This window comes from Dermacentor silvarum, chromosome 5, assembly GCF_013339745.2.
Source record: "Dermacentor silvarum isolate Dsil-2018 chromosome 5, BIME_Dsil_1.4, whole genome shotgun sequence".
Lineage (NCBI taxonomy): Eukaryota > Metazoa > Arthropoda > Arachnida > Ixodida > Ixodidae > Dermacentor > Dermacentor silvarum.
In genome coordinates, this window is record NC_051158.1 from 8,908,190 (window position 1) to 8,928,358 (window position 20,169).

At 45.4% G+C, this 20,169-nt stretch overlaps 2 protein-coding genes across 2 annotated transcripts in view; one reads left to right on the forward strand and one right to left on the reverse strand.

Moving 5' to 3' along the window:
- The window catches only part of LOC119452866 (SEC14-like protein 1), a 44,545-nt gene extending 28,971 nt beyond the window's left edge, over positions 1 to 15,574 (forward strand). The window contains 7 exon segments of the mRNA XM_037714817.2: positions 43 to 267; positions 1,286 to 1,324; positions 1,326 to 1,718; positions 3,589 to 3,732; positions 4,280 to 4,588; positions 7,187 to 7,335; positions 8,998 to 15,574. Coding sequence (XP_037570745.1) covers positions 43 to 267; positions 1,286 to 1,324; positions 1,326 to 1,718; positions 3,589 to 3,732; positions 4,280 to 4,588; positions 7,187 to 7,335; positions 8,998 to 9,094 — 1,356 coding nt within the window. The 3' untranslated portion in view covers positions 9,095 to 15,574.
- LOC119452867 (2-(3-amino-3-carboxypropyl)histidine synthase subunit 1) lies at positions 15,568 to 20,112 on the reverse strand. The gene is made up of 2 exons (XM_037714818.2): positions 19,164 to 20,112; positions 15,568 to 18,264 (listed from the first exon to the last, which is right to left on the reverse strand). The coding sequence occupies exons 1-2, from the start codon at positions 19,904 to 19,906 to the stop codon at positions 17,772 to 17,774; spliced, it is 1,236 nt and encodes a 411-aa protein (XP_037570746.1). The 5' UTR covers positions 19,907 to 20,112; the 3' UTR covers positions 15,568 to 17,771.
- Between the last annotated feature and the right edge of the window lie 57 nt (positions 20,113 to 20,169).

The following is a 20,169-nucleotide window of genomic DNA, read 5'->3' on the forward strand; positions in this document are numbered from 1 at the left end:
CAGTGTTGGTGCTCACTTTGTCGTGTTCTTCTTGCACGCCAGGTTCCAAGTGACCAGATGCTGGTGAGATTTCTTCAGGCGCAAGACTTCAATCTGGAAAAGGCTCGCGAGATGCTCTGCCAGTCTCTTGTGTGGCGCAAGAAGTACCAGGTGGACCGCATTCTCAGCACCTACGACCTGCCAACTGTGGTGCGCGAGTACTTTCCTGGCGGCTGGCACCACCATGACAAGGACGGCCGCCCCATGTACATCCTCCGCCTCGGGCAGGTACGTCCACCGACAGAGCGAACCACGTTGTTCAAATGTCAGCACTTGAGGCCAAGCTCAGACAGAGAATTGTCATTGGGTGACTCTGGTGAATATTGAATGAAGCCAATTGAATTTGTTAGTATACTCATCCAACTTTATCAAACAATAAAGGCCATGTTATTATCAAGAAAAGTACAGTTGACTTCCATTAATAAGATCCTGGTGGGACCGACATAATTGATCGAATTATCAGGCAGGTCGTATTAAACAAGATGTGTAGAAAATGTCAAAACACACTGCCAATTCATTTGGCAGTATTTGCCAGAGTCTAGCACGCCCCCGCATCAATCAGGTTCCCACGTTTTATGTGTTCAAAGTAGGAAACTAACATAGAAATTGCATCAAAACTCCTAAACAGTGTAAAAATCTAAGATGCACCTTATTTTTTAGCAAGAAGAATATGTTTTGCACAATGGTGGCTTTTTTTTTTCTGCGGCTTTGCCGCAGTGCACTTGTGTTAAGCGGTAAAGCATATGAATGCTGCGGAGGCGGTTTTGGTTTTGTATCTGATTGCACTAAATGAGCAATTTTCGTCCCAATTTTTGTGGAAGAAAAGAAAAAAGGCACCCACTTTAATCGAATTAAATACCATAACAGGACATTGTGAGTTACTGGTTTTGTTTGAAAATATTCCTAGGATAGGTCAAGAATAGGCATTTTCAACGGGAGATGATGTGTGTTCAACACATTGGCTGTCCATTCACTGTACATTCACACATGCACACCTGTGTATTCACACATGTTTGATGACACTCGGTCATCATATATCGCATCCATGTCGTGGACAAATTTTGGTATGTCACTTGAGTTGTCATCATTGAAGCATCATGTGCAAACTAAGACCACAGCTTTGATTGTTGTACTGTATCAGCCACTATTGAAGGCCTTACACTGCAGGTATACTAATCTCAATCAAGATTCTGTCAGGAGTACATTTAGATGAAACGTGAATTTGCCCCATCTCTTTTGCGCTCAGGTCGACATGAAGGGCTTCATCAAGTCCATCGGTGAGCAGGGTCCTGGTCAAACTCACACTTCACCTCTGTGAGGAAGGCCTCAAGCGCACAGAGGAGGCCACCCACAAGGCTGGCAAGCCGATAAGTGCCTGGACCTGCTTGCTCGACCTCGAAGGCCTCAACATGCGCCACCTGTGGCGTCCCGGCATGCGTGCCCTGCTCCACATCATCGAGATGGTGGAGTCCAACTACCCGGAGACCATGGGCCGCTGTCTGGTGGTGCGCGCACCGCGGGTATTCCCCATCCTCTGGGCCCTGGTGGGGACGTTCATCAATGACAACACCCGCTCCAAGTTCACCTTCTTTGCCGACACTGGAACCACAGCTCCGCCGGGGCTGACCGAATTCGTTGACCCATCGTACCTGCCTGACTTCTTGGGTGGCTCATGTCAGGTGAGTGAACAGTCACCACTTCAGCCAGGCTGATTTGCTTTGCTTTTGTGTAATGAGTGCCCTTGTGTAATTGACATGGCAAAAAAATCTGTACATGCTGCTGTTTGAAACAACAAATGTGACTCTTTATCTCATAGTATATTGGTTTTTCTGGAGTGAATTATGGCACTACTCCTCACATCCAAAGATCTTGTATCACATCATTTTTCTTTGTATCTTGCATAGCATGAGTTATGCCATTGTTGCTTATTGTATTTGTATAATTAGTGTTTGCATGACGCTTATTGAATGTACTACTTAGCTACTATTTCTAGTTGGGCAGTCTAAATTTTTACTTTTGCTGTGTGTTACCACTGTAGCTGCCATGCTTGGCGGGGTCAGGACTCCCGTCAGGAAGCCAACCACCTCCTTTTGTCCTGCCTTGCAGGCAATACATAACTGCCTAATAAATAAAATGCAAACAAAAAGAAGTAATAATGATGCTGCAAGGTTCCACTCAAGAAAGTGATCAGGAAGAAATGAAATATAGACTGGGAAGACAAGGTGTGCAAGCTACCAGCTGTGTTTAGCAGGTGGCTCAGCCGTCTCTTCTGTTATTAACAAGCTGTACCGTGCTGTCTTTGAGGCAACCGTTTGTGTAGCTCGAATTAATACTGGGCTGTAGCAATGCCGCCACTTCGGAAAGCAGCTTTCCATGCTCACTAGAGCATTTGAGCAAAAGCAGATGTGTGGTATACCCAGCTCAGCAGCAGCTGCATGGAGTGGAAGACTTGGGTATGGTAATAAACATGCAGTATGCATAAGAGCACACTGTATAGTTTGCTTGGTGTGCCAAGCTACTACAACACCTATTCAACATCTTTTATGTATGGAAATAAGTTGTCTGTAAACCTGCAAATTGGAGCAAGTTTCAAAGCTAAGCTGTTAAATATTTTTTTTGTCACTCTACCGTCTGCCAGCCTTCTGGTTAGCTCAGCTGGTGAAGCAACTGCCTTGGAAAAGTGGGGATTGAGTCCAAGCCAAATTTGAATTTTTGCTCAACGCCTTTCATTGAGCACAGGTTCCTTACAATGAAGTTCTTAAACCACGCTACTAACTTCCTATGTGGTGAAATCCACTTACCGAAGAGTCGGCTTCCATAGAATTCACAGCACTGTTCTGAATATGAATGTAGATTTCAGAGCTTCTCTTGTGTTCATATAATGCAGAGCATCAATGCCTTCTTACTGTTGTGTCTTGGGCAGCCGTAGACAATTTCTGGCATGCTGTCTCCAGCAAGAAACTTCCCCTGGTTTTAGGAAAGATTCATACTTCAAGCAGTAATTATGTCATGAACACGATGGGCACGAAAAAGGTCACAGGACTATAAAATTGCGTTCTGCATTCACTAGGTTTAACGCATTCGTTGTGTCACCTTTTGAGTGTCGATTGTGCTGACAATAACGTTATGCTTTGAGCAAGAACTGACTAGCCCAGGAACAGGTTCTGTTAAGGAACAAAACAACAGTGTGAAAGTCATGGGATGAAAGGCAGACATAAGACAAACATACATACACACAACAGTGCCTGTGTGCATCTTTACATCTGCCTTTCATCCATGACCGTTGCACTGCTGTACCATTCCTAATGTCAAACAAGTTTCTATCCTGGTTTCTCTGGTTGCTTTCTTGCACACAAGATGAAAGCATGATTTCCTCCTTCAAGAAACCCAAAGAAAGTATAGAAGTGTAGCCCACAGAACAATCAGCCTCTGCTGTATGAAATAAAGTTCATGAGGGTTGCAATGTGAGCTTGTTGGTAACGCATCTTGCGCTACCGTAAACCCTCCAAGCTGTATGAAAGGTGAGCACTGGCATTCCTTTGTTTGCAGACGTCAATCCCTGATGGAGGGCTCATCCCCAAGACCTTTTACATGTCCGAGGAGGACTACGAACGAGAGAAGGCAGACGGCATGCACCTCTTTGACGACACCATGTACCACTCGGTCAGCCTGGCACGAGGTCAGGTGCATGAGGTAGGTGGCTCATTTTGTCATAAGTGTCATAGAAGTTGAATATTACAAGAACAGTGTTGCATTTTGCTTTCACAAGTCCGCGAAGGGCCCTTGCATGGGTGCTGCTCGGTATGAGTAACAGTGCATGTATTCTTTCCTATGTGTCGCATGTGCCTGATTGATCACGGCACCTTCGCCGCCACTGTCAGCTTGGCCCTCTTATCAAGCACCCTTATGTTAAAGGCCTTTCCTGGTCTATTTATATTGCTACATAATGAAACATGTTGAGTGTGGACAAAATAAGATGATGAAAGTGCTGGTCCATTGTTGGCAGTCTTTCTTGTTACTCGACACCCAACATGTTCCGTCATGACCAAGGAGGGAGAGCCAGCTGAGAGTGAAACCCTGAAGGTCTATGAGTATTCCCAAGTGCGGTTTGTGGCTGATACTGCATTCTTCAAGTTGTCAGGAGCAAGAAAATATACAAAATCACTTTGCATTTTCCCGTCTCAGTGCAGCATGCGAACTCGGGTGTTTGTGTGCTGACTGCGTGCAAAATCTTGTTCAGGTGGTGATAAATGTGGCGGATCATGGCAGCGTCATTTGCTGGGACTTCGACATAATGAAGGAAGATGTGTCGTTCACCGTGTTGCACACGACGCGTGAGCTTCCCCCACCCAAGACGGCGTCTACTGAATCTGCGGAGGGTGACACGGACGCCGAGGAGGAAACCGTAGGGTGCACCCATTCGCCCCTGCCGCTGAACATGCTGACGCTCGACACGCCGCCATCGTTGCTGCCGAAGAGCTGGGTGGCCGGGGTGGACTACAAGACAGTTGAGCCATGCCTCACGTGCCACGATGGTGAGAGCGTGCAGGTGAGGACTACATCACGTCAATGTGAACATGTCGGTTTGGCTTATCTTGGGCACGGTGTGGCCTCCAGAGATTTAGCCAAGGAAATCTCAGTATCAAGTGCAAACAGCGGTGGTGCTGCGAACACATGCTTACATGACATCAGCTCGCAGTTTCGCTGTTACATTGCTCATTCATTGTTCATTCAGCATGCTTTAGCACTTGCATAGAGTAATGCAAGTCAGCAGTTCACAGAAAGTTTGATGTTCATCCAAAAGGTAGTTCACACATTCGGCAATCCTGCCATAGTCACATACTGCTCAATTCCTCAATGTACATTGCCTGGTTAAAAAAAAATAATAATAAATAACTTCACAAAATACAGCTGGTAAAGCTAGGAATACAGAGGCCAAATGCACCGTATTTGCTCGTTTGCACCCACTATTCTGAATACAGGCCTGTGCAAACAAATTTTTTGGTTTGAAGTGAAGTTGAAGTGAATAGTAGTAGTACAGCCAATTCCAGATATATAAAACACGGATATACGAATTATTGTCTACATTGAACAGTTGTAAAATCCCCTTGAGAATCCCATGATGGGCGATGCACTACGCGTACATCGAACTCCCGTTCATCGCCACATTCTATATATTGAACGCTGCGCCGCACTTCTGCAAGTGCTCCTCTCCTAACAGAGACGTGATCACTTGTTGCGTCATCAGAAATATTTAATGCCAACAAATTTGAAATAGCTCTGTTTTTAGCAGATGCTGTCAAACAAGAGATTGAATCTGAAGGGCAGTACAAGCCATGGAGAAAAAACTAGCAGGGTGCTCTCAGTTTTGCTCGCTGGGCATATGGATGGCTCATGCAAACTGCGGCCATTCGTTATCAGCAAGTGCATATCGCCACTCTGCTTCAAAAATGCGAAAGGCCTCCCGGTCCAATATGCGCTCCACAAGAAAGTGTTGATGACACTCGGATCTTTTCACTGAGTGACGCCGGGCATGGGATGCTGAACTATAGATGCTGTACCACCAGGTTTGTCTTCATGTAGACAAGAGCTTGGACAGATCTTTACATCACAGTTTGAATTTGGCAAAACAACCGCTCGCTACATCCTCACTTTACGGAAAGATCCATCGCGGCAACGGCGCGCTAGTCTCATCGCTGTGTGATTCGCAGGTCCGCACTGTTCGCATTTAACTTGTGCTCGCTTGGTTGCTTGGTTTGGATATGTGCTCGGATTTCAGAGCTCAAAGCCACTTTCGAAACTAACAGCCTGTGTGTGTAGTGTCGGCAGTCACCAACGCAGGGGTTGTGGAGGGGAAGGGCCGAGAACAGAGGGACGTACCAGCCTCGAGGTGCCGGAGCGCTGAGTTGCACGCAGGAAGAGGTTGAGAAGGGAGGATGACTTATTTTTAACAGGAAGTTAGTTCCGAAACCCGACGCAACAGTCCGTCTGGCTTTTTGCCGATCTATGATGATCAGTTGTTCCAGCGGCGTGTTGTTGGTGTCGTAATGACCAAATCGCCGAGTGCGCTCCTGTGCGATTAGCAGTATAAGTGCACCGAAGGCGGCACGGCGCATATCTATACAGCCTAGTTTGCTTCCGTAGTGTGTCCATTTCTATCTTTTCTTGTATAAAAATGCGAATGCACATAGTGCACGCCTTTGTCTTGTGTCCGAGCATCACGGGCTTTTAGGTTTAGCATTGTCATCACCATATTCAGTGTATATCGAAGACCATTCCACAGCGCGAGCGACTTGCAACGTTCGTGAGCAAGAAATAAGTCACTTTTTGTGCATTTTATTCGGCATTGGAGGATCAAATCGGGAAGTTCCCGCTTTTCACTATCTCGGGAAACTATCCGAGATGTGCGGAGATCTCAGATAAGGTTTAGACAGGCGTATTTTATATTTCAAATTATTTGTATAGGGTATTGGGGGGGGGGGAGCTATTTCACGATCCCCTTCAAGTTTGATATATCTGCGATAGGCTGTAGTGTTAAATAATTTCTATGCGAATAGTTTGAATACTTTTGGAACTTGCATAAAACCTTGACACTACCTTGATAGACCCTTGACTATTATGTTGCAGTAGTTGTTATTCTTGTGTAGTACTAGAACCTGATACTTGCAGTGGGCTAGCATGCTACCAAGGCAACTTCGTGCAATTACTGTCCAAGAGCACACAGTTGTCACTGCCTGTCTGCGTTTGCCTCTACCAGAGAGCCTTTGTTATAGCAGGTGCATGCAGTCACCAATATATGAAAGCGTCTGGATGCATGCAAGGGAAACCGACCGTGAGATTCCGAAAACTTTGCTGACCCATGTGTGCAAGCCATCTGTAGCCATGTACGTGCGTGAAGGAGATGCTCCAGGTCATTGTGATGCCTTCAGTTCAAAGTGCATGCATATAATATGCAGCTGCTTCAAATAGGCTCTCAAAGTGCAAAGTGAAGGCCTTTGCTTCTCTTCCAAGAGTTAGTGCCACTCTAGCCACAAACCCTTGTGTTTCTGAAGTATTGCCACATGCAAATCTTTGGAGGAACAGCTAGGTGTCAGAGGGCGCCACGTTTGAGCCACGCAAGGTGTGCCACAGCTGTGCCTCTGTGCAGGGCTCCCATGTGACCAATGCATCAGGCACCTACATTCTCCAGTGGCGACACCTGGAGGGACCCCAGCACCACCCATTCGAGTTTCCCTTGGCACCACACAAGGCCAAGGTGATGTACTACTTTGAGGTCCTCAAGTCGCAGGACTACAAGTGAGTGGAGTCCTCATTTTTTGTGCTCTTCTGTGACTCGTGAGAGTGTGGCTCATACGGTGGAGCAACGGTGAAACACCGACTCATTTCTTTCGCAGGTTAGCTTGTATGCTTATGATGAATATCAGACTAATGAAGGTATTTCTATGTCAAATGTAATTTCGCTGTTTGACTAATATTCTTACGCAATATTTTCAAGACAATTTTGCACCGCTTGATGCAGACTCTAGTGTATGACAGCTGTTGTCTGCTTGCTAGCTTGCTTTTAGCAGCAACAGCTGTCAAACACTAGAGTCTGCATCAAGCGTTGCAAAATTGTCTTGAAAATATTGCGTAAGAATATCAGTCAAACAACGAAATTACATTTGACATGGAAATACCTTCATTAATCTGATATTCATCATAAGCATACACGCTAACCTGCGAAAGAAATGAGTCAGTGAGTGTTTCACCGAGGCAACACCGATGTCTGAGTTACCGTATTTACTCGAATCTAGGCCGGCCCCAATTCCAAGCCGACGCCCAAAAGTCTGGAGCAAAAAAAAAAAAAAAACTATCTCGAATGTAGGCTGAACAAATAAGCAAGGACAGCATTCACAAAATGAAAACAACATTATTGAATATGAACATGCCGAGCTCATACGAAATCATTGTGGCTGCTAGCCTTGTCTCTAGCTTCCTTATCACTGTCATCCATGCCAAAGTCCCACCCGGCTGGAATGTTTGACAATGCCACTGTGGCTAGCACAACTTTTCGTTTGAAAGTCGCACTATAGTGGCATCACCTGTTTGGTGCCATTACGATAACACCTCGCCGCAAGCCGATACGAGACAGGTCAAAATGGCAACGTCGCTCGTGTACTTCAGTTGGCTACTGGCGCGGCTAGTACTGGCTGCGATACTGACTTTTCTAGATGGCGCTAGCTATGCACCATATTTATTAATATCAATGAAAAACTGGCGGGTTTTTTAAAATCCTCGAATCTAAGCCGACCCTATTTGAAAAAAATCTATCGGTCTAGATTCTTATAAATACAGTATTTGCGGCTGTGATTCCACCAATTGAAGCACGTTCAAGCAGTTCAAAAGCCATCCGTGGGTTGGTCCCGTGGAGCACACTGACAAGCACGCAATACCCCTACCCCAAAACAAAAGATAGTAGCTCCTCTTGTGTTCAAGTATCTGTGCCACCTGTCACACCACTGTGGAACTACTGCACCGACGTTCTCCACTGTGTGCGTACTTCAAAGCCTGATGGGCGATGAAGACGCGAGCCTTGCTATAAAAGCGCCAGGAGATGCGACAGAGTTGAGCATCCCTGCAGTGTCTAGTAGTCGCTATGCCAGTATGTATTGGGTTTGTTGCAGTAAGGTGGAAAGCCGGGCAAGTTATATCGAGGTCAAACCTCGATATAACGAAGTTGTACTTGCAGCGAAAAACTTTGTTATATTGAGAATTTCGTTATATCGAGGTTTCGTTAATTCAATAGAACTAGGATGGGGAAATAAAAATGGTTCATTACATCGTGCATTTCCTTAAATCGAGGTTCGTTATATCGAGGTTTGACTGTATTTGTTGCTACCATTGTCCTCGCCTTTTTAGCTCATAGTGAACCATCCGGGTTGTGAGTGACACCTCGTGCCTGTCGCATCCCATCCGCAGGGGATCTGTGTCCAGCCTGCAGTCGTCGCACAGTGGCAACACGTGCAACTCGTCGAGCGACCACTCGTCCGCGCTGAGCTCGTGCCCTTCCAGGTGATGCCAGTGATGTCGGGACCACCTGCTCCTGCAAGTCCTGGCACAGTCTAAGAGAAGATGACAGTCGGCCTCACCGAAGGACATTGCGCCCCTTGCCTTCGTACGAGGAAAGGGCAAGAAGCCGTGTTTGAGATGGCTGCGGCAACTGCCGCATAGTTTGCGCACGTGACGTGCCTGGTGCTGTTTTACGCGAATTGAGGCCACGAATTACTTCGTGGTACATCTGCCTCGGGCAGTATGATGATAAACCCTGCATCGTTAAAGGGCACAGGCTTGTGTAGGAGTGACCCACCCTATTTTTCTAGTGTGTCCATTTTAGAGTCTTTCCTCCCTCGAGCAGAGCCTCTAGATTTGTACGAGTCACGCTAGCTGTGGCGCACACCCAAGCTGTAGTCGCAGTTGTATTTTACCCGTATTCATGATTCGTCTTGGCCAGTTTTGTCTAACGTACCTGTATACATTTCATTAAATTGTTGACATGGCGACCGCCATTTTAAAGCATAATCCTTGTCGAGACGTTCTTTTGCAGCCCTAGTGAATCAGCGCTTGAAAAGTCTGGGAGAGGCTCGTAAGAAGCGGCATAGTGCAGTGAGCTGCATTTGATGATACTGACATTGATATCACTGACCGGGAGATAGTTTCTCTGTGTTATCAGCATCACCTGGCCTATGAGCCTTGACCATGCCTTGTAATCCTTGGTACTGTTGTTTGTGAAAGACGTTGTTAAGGCCAAATTCGTGCGAGGCACATTCCAAGAGTGGAGTTTAAAAAAAGAGAGAAAGGGCCAAATATTTTTTTCACTCTATGGATGTAATGGGGGTAACGAGATTTATTTTAACATCTTTGCATTGTCCTTAGCAGAGATGCTGCGACAATGTTGTTGTCTATCAAAGTATTTTATATGCTGTGCTGTAAACAACTTGCTTAGCCAACATTGTACGTAAAGAACGCAATGTGTCAGCCACCTAAGAGGGGGAAGCTCTACCTCGGGCACTCGTATCCAAATTGTGGCAGCTGCTGATAGAACTTGAATGAAATACGTAACAACTAAATTGTAATGCATTATGGAAGCATCACTCCAATTTAATCTGTTAGTGTAATATGAGAGTTCCATAAACTGGCTTAAAGATTCATGTGCCACTTATGATATATAATAACATCCAAAATTGTATGAACTTGTTTCATTGAGCCAAAATTGGCCTATCAGATTTGCTGTATCAAGTTTCATCTTTAAGTGACTGGTACTTTTGTGAGAAAACATGCAGTATGCCCTGTTCGTCTATTGTAAAGGCTCCAACTGATATGTAATACCGGCATCGCATGGCACATTTTCCATCGCAATCGAGCCCATGGGGATTGAATTTCTCGGTCCTGATTGGTTCCTGTGTGCAACCTGTGGGGAGGGAGCCAGTCGCGACCAAGGAATTCAATCCCAATCAGGCGTGATCACAATAAAAAGTGTGCCGTGCGGCACCACTAAACTATGGTCTAAAGTGGAGGTGTGGGTTGAAAGTCTGCTTCACCCTCAAAAGCCGCCATTTATGGTGGTACTTTTGTCAAAACATTATGCTTGGACATTCCACTTAAATGGATGGCAACACAACTGAAGATAAGGCCGCTAAAAAAAAAAAAAAAGCCACCATGAATTTGGTTGTGCTCTGGCAACCAGTGCGACAGGCAGGCAGGCCTGTTATCGCTACATTCAGCTGTTGCTTCCTTGCTTCTTACAAGTTTTGTGCTCAGCCTTTCGCTTGTCTCATGTTTTAATGACATTCAGCGTGTAGCAAATGCACTTCGGCGTGCAAGGTTACTTGTATGTGTTTAGAATGGTTTTTAAAAACGAACAAACATTTCTCACAAAATTGTCCTTGATATATGTGCATTCCGAATTACACAAAAAAAAATAATAATAAATTGCACTGCACGGCAAATAATAAGAAAAATTTGCTTACTGCATTGGCTAAAGGCTGGTATGTATAAAATTCTAGAAAATGGCTACATTTTACTCGGCTAAGTGTTCAAAGAAAATTGCACAATCTACAAAGGTAAAAAGAAATAATGGCACTTTTAAAACAATAAATTAAACTATATCATATAATCATCTCAAGTATGATAATCCTTGCTTAATTAGGCAATAAACATGGGTTTCACTAGTGAATCTTCCAACTGTGCTAGAAGCACTGTGGTTTCCACTTTCTTTCTTGGAAGCGGACAGGGTTGAACCATACTGCTTTTTATCACTCCTTTATACTGCTTTTATCACTCCTTTTTATCACTTGTCACGAGCCATTCATATTTAGGGAGGATACTGTGACTCGACCTTCCCCGTGTTGCGAGGTTATTTTTACATGGGTAATTTTAACGGTCGAGATTTATCCAGTGTTTGCCTTTAAGAAATCGTCTCTAGAAAATTTGAATATCTATGTCGTTTGGCTGTAGAGGAGTCCAAGAGCCTGACAGTACGTACTTCCTTCACTGAGCAGACCACTTCTGCCTTGTCAGGAAGTCTACATCTGAGGTGAAGCTTCCCGTCATCTGCTAGTACCTATTGCAAGTAATACGTGCATGCTGGCACTTGTTGATCTTAGCGACACTTGTAATATAACTGTTATCTGGCTATAATTTTAATATGTAGTGCATGTGCAGTATTGAAACAGAAAAATGGCTTGCCATGTGAAGAACTAGCACATATTCAGTACCGGACCAGCTGCAAGAGGCTCTATGTATGCACATGCTTTACTGCAAGGTAAGTTACTCTGTCATGTTTAGGTTATAAACAGCATTGCCATGTTTAGGTTAAACATAGCTAGAACCCGGCAATATCAGTAGCGACCGGTCAAAACATTGCACGATGTGGCACTTTGGCTGCAAAGGAGAGGACGAGCAGCATCAACATCTCGCGTTGAGCTTCCGGTAACCAAACCAGAAATGTGCAGCTGTCTTCGACAGTGGCTGTCAGATAGTGCAGACCGTACCTTCGGCCGCGCACTGTGCTGCCGTTTGCAGTTTCGTCTGACGTTGATAGTACATGGTTGCCGTTGCAGCGAAGAAATTCTCTGCACCCCCATCTGGTGGTATGAAGGTGGCATGCTAAAGTCCTTTGTTTAATGTTGGAGATTACGGCAGCGACATAGCCTTGTTATATGAGCATGCTGGCTAATGTGCTGAATTGCTAGTAAGTGCATACCTTTGAAAAGGTGCCATGCCATTTACAGTCATGTAACGAGTGCCAAAGCACACGTCTTCGTACTCTTTGCAGCACCTTGCAAAGCAAGCGACAGGCTCTGTATTTTGTGTAGCCATTACGCTTGCACTACCACCAAGGCAGACTGGATGGCGAAAGTCAGTGTCCGCAAAGAGCAGTAGTTGTCTGCAGCATGTGCAGTCATTATTTGGTGCGCATGTAATTTTGTGTGCCACCTCACCACCTATGGGGGAACTGGCGCTGGCCAGGACGCACTACGTTGGTTTCAGTGTCCAACTTAATTGTGCCGACACCATCCAGCAAGCACGCCACAGAAATGACAGAATGTTTCCAACGATAACAAACACACACCTGCATCAACATTTGCTAATGCCTGATGCATCAAGTCAAGCTCTGTCCATATGCATATGCGTTCTGTGAGTGCATGCACTCCTATGTTCTAGCACGCTGGCGTCAAGATGAGCACATGTTCTAGCATGTGTGTCTCGAGATGAGCGGTGAATTTGCCGACTCGATATCACAGCATGTCCTACTAAGAACTGCTCCCTTTGCCCACTAGGCTGTTTGTTAACAGCAGTGCTGTTGGCACACAGTTTCAGCACTAGTTGTTCATAGGTGGCATGACAGCAGTCCAGCATGGCGGATGTTGAGATCACAACGCTGCTAGAATGTGTGTGTTTTGGAAAGTGAAGAGCTCTCCGTGCAGCATCTCCTCTTATATAGATTTCATTGCCTGGTAGTGAAGCAATAAGACATTGTCATTGCTGAGAAAATCTTCAGCACAAACGCATCAGTATTACACACTAAAATGTGTGAAATTGTAGAAGCTTCAGTGCCTGTAGCTTGGCACTGAAGCCAAAGTTTGTGAGAAAGCCCAAAAATTTGGCACATGCTACCCAGTAAAGCACTAAATATACCTGGAGACGTGCCTAATTGTTCTTTTACTTGAACTGTAAAGCACCATAGCGTTGATGAGGATTTTGTTCATTGTTGGTCGAGGGCTGTCAAAGTCTGCCGGTTTTGCACTATTGTATCACTACTGGGTGCGAAGTGATTCAGTGGACGAAGTACAGTTTGCACTAGTGTAAACAAACAAGCAACAATAGTTAAAGAATTGTGCTTTTGCACTTTTTGGCCTGATGGGAAAAGTGATTCTGCAAGCATGCAAGTCTTCACAGTCCTTTGCGCTCCCTTGATAGGCAGAAAATGAGAAGGGAACGAGCAGCGAACAAAACCCCTTGGTTTTCAGAATACGTAATTGTGCTTTCTTTTTTTTTTTTTTTTTTAAGATATCCCTTCTCTTTTCCGTTTTGCTTTTCCTGCTTTATGAACAATGCAGGAAAAGATGCTAGGCTAGGGCCACAAAAGGATTGCCACCAGAGATCTGGCACTCGTAGGAAGGGGTAATTCTTCAGATCCAGGAATGATGCCACGAGTACAGGCTTTCTGCATGAGGTTTACCGAGTGGCTGCATGCTGCTTTCTGTCAAGTTTAATCTTTGAGAGATCTTTATTTCTTTGCGTGCGTTTTTTAGGGCCCGATGCTTTGTTCCGCACTTGCTGGAATGTCCCATACCGAATGTTCCTGTTTGTTTGTTCATTCTTGAACAGCTTATCCCACGTAACGAATGCGCCGACTACCCGACCGGGTATTTTCTCAGATAAGCCAGTGGCTCTGTCGCACTCGTAGTTTCACTAAGAGGTGGATGCAGTTTAATAAAACATTTGGGTGCTTTACCTGCCTGTTTCGTCTCTGGGATGTGTCCCGAGTACGCTTCGTCCCTGGCAGACGGATAACGTAGAATTTGCAGTAATGGAACGATAGAACTGCCTGCCGTTGTTGGGGTGAGCCATGGCATGCGCCCTGTTTAGCCGTTGCAGTGCAGTGTCACTATATGTGGTGCAAGTGGAATGTGAAGCATTTCTGTGCCCTGCAAAGCTTTTCGTCTGCTAGCTAGCTCGCTCCTGCCATAGCTTAAGCCGTCCCCCTTGTGATAGAGGCTCCCTTTATCTCCTCCATATGCCAAATGGCTGCTTTGACAACTCGCTCTCGCGAAATACGCCCCCCCCCATTAGGCTTGTGCATACCGGACGCTTCGAAGCATGAATTGTTGCCCCCGTCTGTGAGTTTGGTGTGCTTCATTATGTCAGTCTTCCACTGGTGCTATTGTTGAGGCCGGCCAGAAAGCCACAAGCTTCCGGGCATCTTGAGCTACGTCCACGCACGTTACAGTAGAAAGCCTTTGAGAAGTAGCACTGTGCAGAACATATCTCTTGTTGTCCGTAGATTCCTGCCCGTAGCTATCTGCAGCACCGGAAGTTGTGGTGTGTTCTTGGTGCTTCCTCCACGTTTTCCCCGAGGCCGTGACGTGCGTCTGATGAAGGTGTAACAGAAGAGGGTGTTTGTTCCGCCAGTGGAACTACGTTAACGAGCAGTTTTCAGATTTGTGCGTGCAGACAGGCACAGAAGGTTAGATTGAACTGCAAGGCGTAGAAAGCAGCCTAGCAAAAGAAAAAGGTATGGTGCAGAAAGGTGCTCGCTACTTTTCAGCCGAGAGACATCATCCGAGAGCAGTAAAATGTTGCACAGTCCTCGTATCGTGGCAATTGAAGATTTTCTGCCGTTATTGCTTCCTTTATTGTTGCAACATTCAGTGCTGACATTTTTTGCTGTTTGTCTGGTCTATGAGCAGTGAGTGTGGCAATGCCAGTTTAGCTCTCCTGTTGATGCCTGCCGAGCTGCTGAACTTGTAACACATATGTAGTACATCTTTTGGACAGTTTTACTGTGAATGTGAGCACAGAAGGTTACTAACATGTGTACTAACTGACTAACACACCCTTAAGCAGTGCTAACGACACACAGCCAGTTGTGGAGTTGGTATTGCTCTGTTACAGGTGGCTCAGATATGCTTACAATATTAACCTGCGTTTAGCTTTGGGACTTCCTTTTATAGCTCATCATCTCTGCTGCAACTGCTGAACTTTGCCAGTTTGACGTAGGCTCTTCTTGCTTGTGTCTGCTTATTGCAGATTCAATCTTTGCTTGCTATAATAAAGTACCATTTATTTTTACCTGTGTACTTAAAAAAGCTTCCTCTAACAAGTCATTTGCTTCTTTGTGATGTATAAAAAAAAGGAAAAGAAAGAGCGGCATGATCATAGTGCGAAAAAGTTGTGAACTGAATGCGGTCATTATGAAAGTGGGGTGTGTTTTCCCGATGTGTTTGAAGTTAAGTACACCCGAAATAAAGCATTCAGCGTATTTTTCAAAGCAGTCTGTGTTGCGCTTATTTGTGTTGATTTGATCTCGTTGCATGCCATGATAACCAGTAGAAGTAATCCTCGGCAAAACCCATAGGCTTTGCTTTCAACATGCTGTTTTGGTCATTTGGCACACGCTATTAGCGATACAATAAGCACAAAAAGATTTTAATTTTTTTAGAGTTGACTTTACCAAGCAAGTGAAATATTCCATTCAAATGAAGGAAATGAGTGCACGAATGCGAGATGCAACTGAGCTCCGATTCAGTGACCTGTGAAAAAAGTTTACCATAGGTACCACAGCAAACACTGACAGTAACAACAGAATTAGCAAGTTTCCGTTGCTACAAAGGGGGTAAACTAAGCCAATAGAAAAGTGTTTGTGCAGAAACGCGGCAAAAAGTGTGATTATATAGGATGCAACTATGTACAGAAGCGTTAAACAGTGAAACCCAGCGAGAAATTTATGCTTGGCAACTAACCTTGATCAGTCGCTACCAAAGTTATTTGCAGAAATGCAAAAGCACTCTGATGCATTTGTGGCAGAGCTGTCAGTGCAGCAGCCTACAGCATCACACATGTAGCTAGAGAGTTCTTTATTGGAAGGAGTGTTATGCCGTGAACCTTCATGTCCTTGGGTACGGAGGCAAACCTCAACACTTAAAGACGCCTAGCACGTCATTTGAGTGGGTGGGAGGTACAGCTGACCGGAGATACCCTAGCGGGACAAGAAGCTCTCGTCCAGCAAGTTCGTCGAGCAGCCATGGCCAGTGGAGTCCTGGAATGAGGACACCACCCACTCGACCTCGATGGTCCAAATAAATGTTTTCTCTCTCTCTTTATTGGAAGGTAGAGATTTTTGCCCACGTGTGCGTGACCACAACATGCTATTCTGCATAGGGCAAGAAGGGGAATCGAGAGTACTGATTTTTATTAATCGCAACCATATGAAGCCAACAATTAACAAAGCCAAGGAAAGCACAGGGGAAGTTATTTGTGGTTGTGATTGAATTGAAAGCAGACAAAACAACAACTTGCTGTCGGTGTGAGCCGATCTCGCAGTTTTTGTATCGCGCGTGCGCTGTGCTACCGATTGTGCTAGCCGCCTTGGCCTTGAGTGGCGCTGGCTAACACTCCCCTGTTTAGGTCTTCTAAATACATAAATGCCCAAGAATGTGGGCAGCTGAACAGCCTCCGCCGTAGCACAATTGTTGGTGCAACGCACGGGTAGTGCAGAGGTTGTGGGTTCTGCTTCCACCTGGAGAGGAGCTGTTTTTTCGTTCGCTTTCATTTCCTTTTAGCTAATCATTTCTACATGAATCAGCTAGCTCTTATAATTGTTGTTCTAATTGTGAAGATGTCAATGAGGGAGTTGTAGAGAATAGCAGGAGCTATCAAAATGAGGTGCTTCCAGCAAGGTTCACATATAGTGTATGTAGTTTTTTCCAGCACGGAGAGAAAGCCAGCGAAATATAATTTGTGACAATGCCGCCAAATGCACAGAATAGCAGCGAGGCTCATGTAATCGCATTCGGAATGGGAACAAGAGAAAAAGGAAGAAGTGATACGGTGACAGAGATACAGAGTTTTTGGTGCTGTAGTGCTAATTTGAAATCACAGTTGGTAACAAAAAGAAAACAAGCAATAGTGTAATATTCCAGCGCCCTCTGGTGCTTCATGATCAGGGAAAAAAAAAGGAGGCCATAAAGCAGTGAGTGCTCTTTCATTGTTAGCACCAATCTCAAGTGTTCAACAGCACACTGCTGGGTCCTCCATATTGTACAGCTTTCAACTTAATTGATGCAAAAGTGACACTGACAGTATCTTGATTTTTAGTTGTGTAGCAGCTGTTTCTAGCAACTCTCCTCAGCTTCCATGTCATTTAACAGGGTAAGCAAGTCCTGCCATGACTGGATGCTGAACCTGTAGGTAAAAAAGGTCTGACCTCAAACGTTAATACAAAAATAATTTCAAGAGCAGCTCCCAAAAGAACTTGGTTCACTGAAAAAACAACACACACACATTGGATACTTGACCACAAATTGCATTTGCTCCTACTATAGCACACTATTTACAGACAGCAGCAACAGCAGTTGCTATGCTCATCGCGTGCCGAGATATGAAAAGCACAATATCACGTTTTTAGCACAATACCACGCCACACAGTGCGAGTGGAGTGATCGGTTTGAAAGTTTCCACCAGTGTTGCCATCAAGTAGCAGGTTTGCACTGGCACTTCTCGTCAGCCTTTGACACAGGCGGCTTGTGATTTGGTGTCCAAGGTCCCAGACTATCCCTGGCGTAAAAGTCCATGGGATAACGTTCCTTCCAAGCTGCAGTCCTCACAGCCACATTGGCCTCGTACGGTGTCAGCACGGGCTTGGCAAAAGCGAGACCCCAATCGATTGACAAGCGGGGGCATGACGTCTGAACCCAAGCATCCACGCCGCTGAAGAGTTCCAACTTTTTGGGAAATATCTCGGAGAGCAAGACGAAGACAACATTCCTTGGTGGATATCCCGCAGACAGCAGGGTCTTCTTCAAACCATCGGCAACTTTTGGGTTGCCCTGGCGCCCGAGGGTGCCAACGACAACACCAAAGGTACCGGCTGAGGCTGCTTTCTCGATGGCTTGCCGACGGACCTTGAGCATGGTCGCGTGGTCATACCCTTCTTCTGTCAGCGTCTTGTCATAAGGATTGTACCTGCGTTTTGAGTCAAATAACTCAGATTTCAATTGATTTTTTAAATTAACATATTGGAATCATCTTCCAGTTTTAAAAGGGAAGTATTCTCTTCTTTAATATATATTTTTTTCTCATATACCACCGTGATTGCTTCATCTCTCAAAATATATAAAGAACTAACATTGTTATGCAGAAATTTAATAAAAAACGAAAAGACAATTGTACGTGAAATGGTAATACAAAATAATATCGTCAATACAGAAATAATGATACAAAATAATGCCAACAAAGCCAAACATGTTAGTACAGAAAAAAATTAAGTATTGTACAGACGAATAAAAGATGAATGAACAATAATACAGAATGGGATTAACTTGTAGTAGGTCAAATGTAGTGTAATTAATATTCTTGTATAAAACAGGATTCATAAAACCAAGGAGAGGGAGAATATTTTGAAAATTTTTGACACTGGCACTGTAGGCAACTTATCAACCGTGAGAGACTCGCGGTTGATAAGTCTGATAATCGTCTGAGCCTAATCGTGATAAGCCTAATCGTCTGAGGACTGAAAACACTTATCAATGGGGCTGAAATCTGCAACGTCCTTGCTGTGTGCAGCTCTACAATAACATCAGTCATTCCTCGAGGCTCTTGTCGACTTCAGCAGATCCCTTGGGAAACAGCGATTTCTTTGTGGCGTTTGTTTATCACGACTCCAGCAAGCACTCATATCACTTTGATCGACGCAAAACCCACACATCGGAAAGAAAACCGCAGTCGACGAAAGGACGCTATGTTTACACTGATCGCGAGTTCGGCTTAGCTTGTTCTGGGTATTTCGTTAAAAAGAGGTTTTAGCCTGGCTCTTTCCCCAAAAAGCTTCGCAATATAAATCTGACAACGAAAAGGAGGCTTGCCTGTACATCTTGACGCCAGGGTTGGCGATCATCAGAGCTTCCATGTGAAACCTGCCATCGCCGACGTAGATGGCCACTTCAGCGTCGCCAACGCTAGGTGCGGTGCAGCCCAGGATCTCGCCGGGACTCAGTGGTCGAACTTGCGGCGTCCTGGCGTTGTAGCCGTCATTCCTCAGTTCGGCGGCGACAGACTGTATGGTGGACACAAACTGAATCGTGCTGACGAACGCCAGACGAGTGTCGGAGCCCCAGTTACGCTTGACGCTCTCTACGAAATGCAGCACGTCGATCTTGATGTCGACAAACACGTACAACATCTTCAAGCCGCTCATTTGGTCCACGGGCACGAGGCAGCTGTGTCCGTAGTGAACCATGAGCTCGCAGCCCAAGGCGCGAGCAGCGTAATCGTCGACACAGCAAGCACCGTACGTCACATCGCCGAGAATCACGACTTCGCAACCGGTGAACCTCTCCAGTATGTCTGCGATGGGAAGCGCGAATATTAACAATCCCTCGGGAAACTGCAGCGCGACTGTGCGAGCTCCTAGCTGCCGGATTCTCCAGATCGTTTTCGGAATTTCAAAGTTGTAGTTTGATGGTAAACAGCGGAGGGCGTCCGCGATTTCTGGGTCTTCGGCGATTTCAAACGGTAACTGACTCGTGATTTTTGCCGCTGTCCTGCGGCCTGGAAAGACTTTGCGAGTCGGGTTGGCAAAGACGGCTACAGCGTCGCTCTCCCCCATCGCACGTGTACTAATTCTGCCGGTTTAACACACTACAATGTATGCACGATCCGCAATTCAGGGAGCTCCTGGCCACGTCGGCCACATTCCTGGTAGTGTTTCCACGTGTTCCACCTCAAAATTCCAGCCAAGTTCAAAGGTCCGCAAGTGGGAAAAGTTTGTCGGCTGCAAGACGACGCCGGAAATAGACAGTGACGCAATGTCCTGCACGTGACAAGAGGAGCCAATAGCTTGCGCGCGTCGCTACTTCTAAATCTCGTTCT

Excerpts from the sequence above, each read along its gene's own strand:
- LOC119452867 (XM_037714818.2), bottom strand. The coding sequence starts at position 19,906 with ATGGGGGAGAGCGACGCTGTAGCCGTCTTTGCCAACCCGACTCGCAAA. Across the intron at positions 18,265-19,163 it reads CCTGGCGTCAAGATGTACAG|GTACAATCCTTATGACAAGA; the intron begins GCAAGCCTCCTT and ends CTCAAAACGCAG.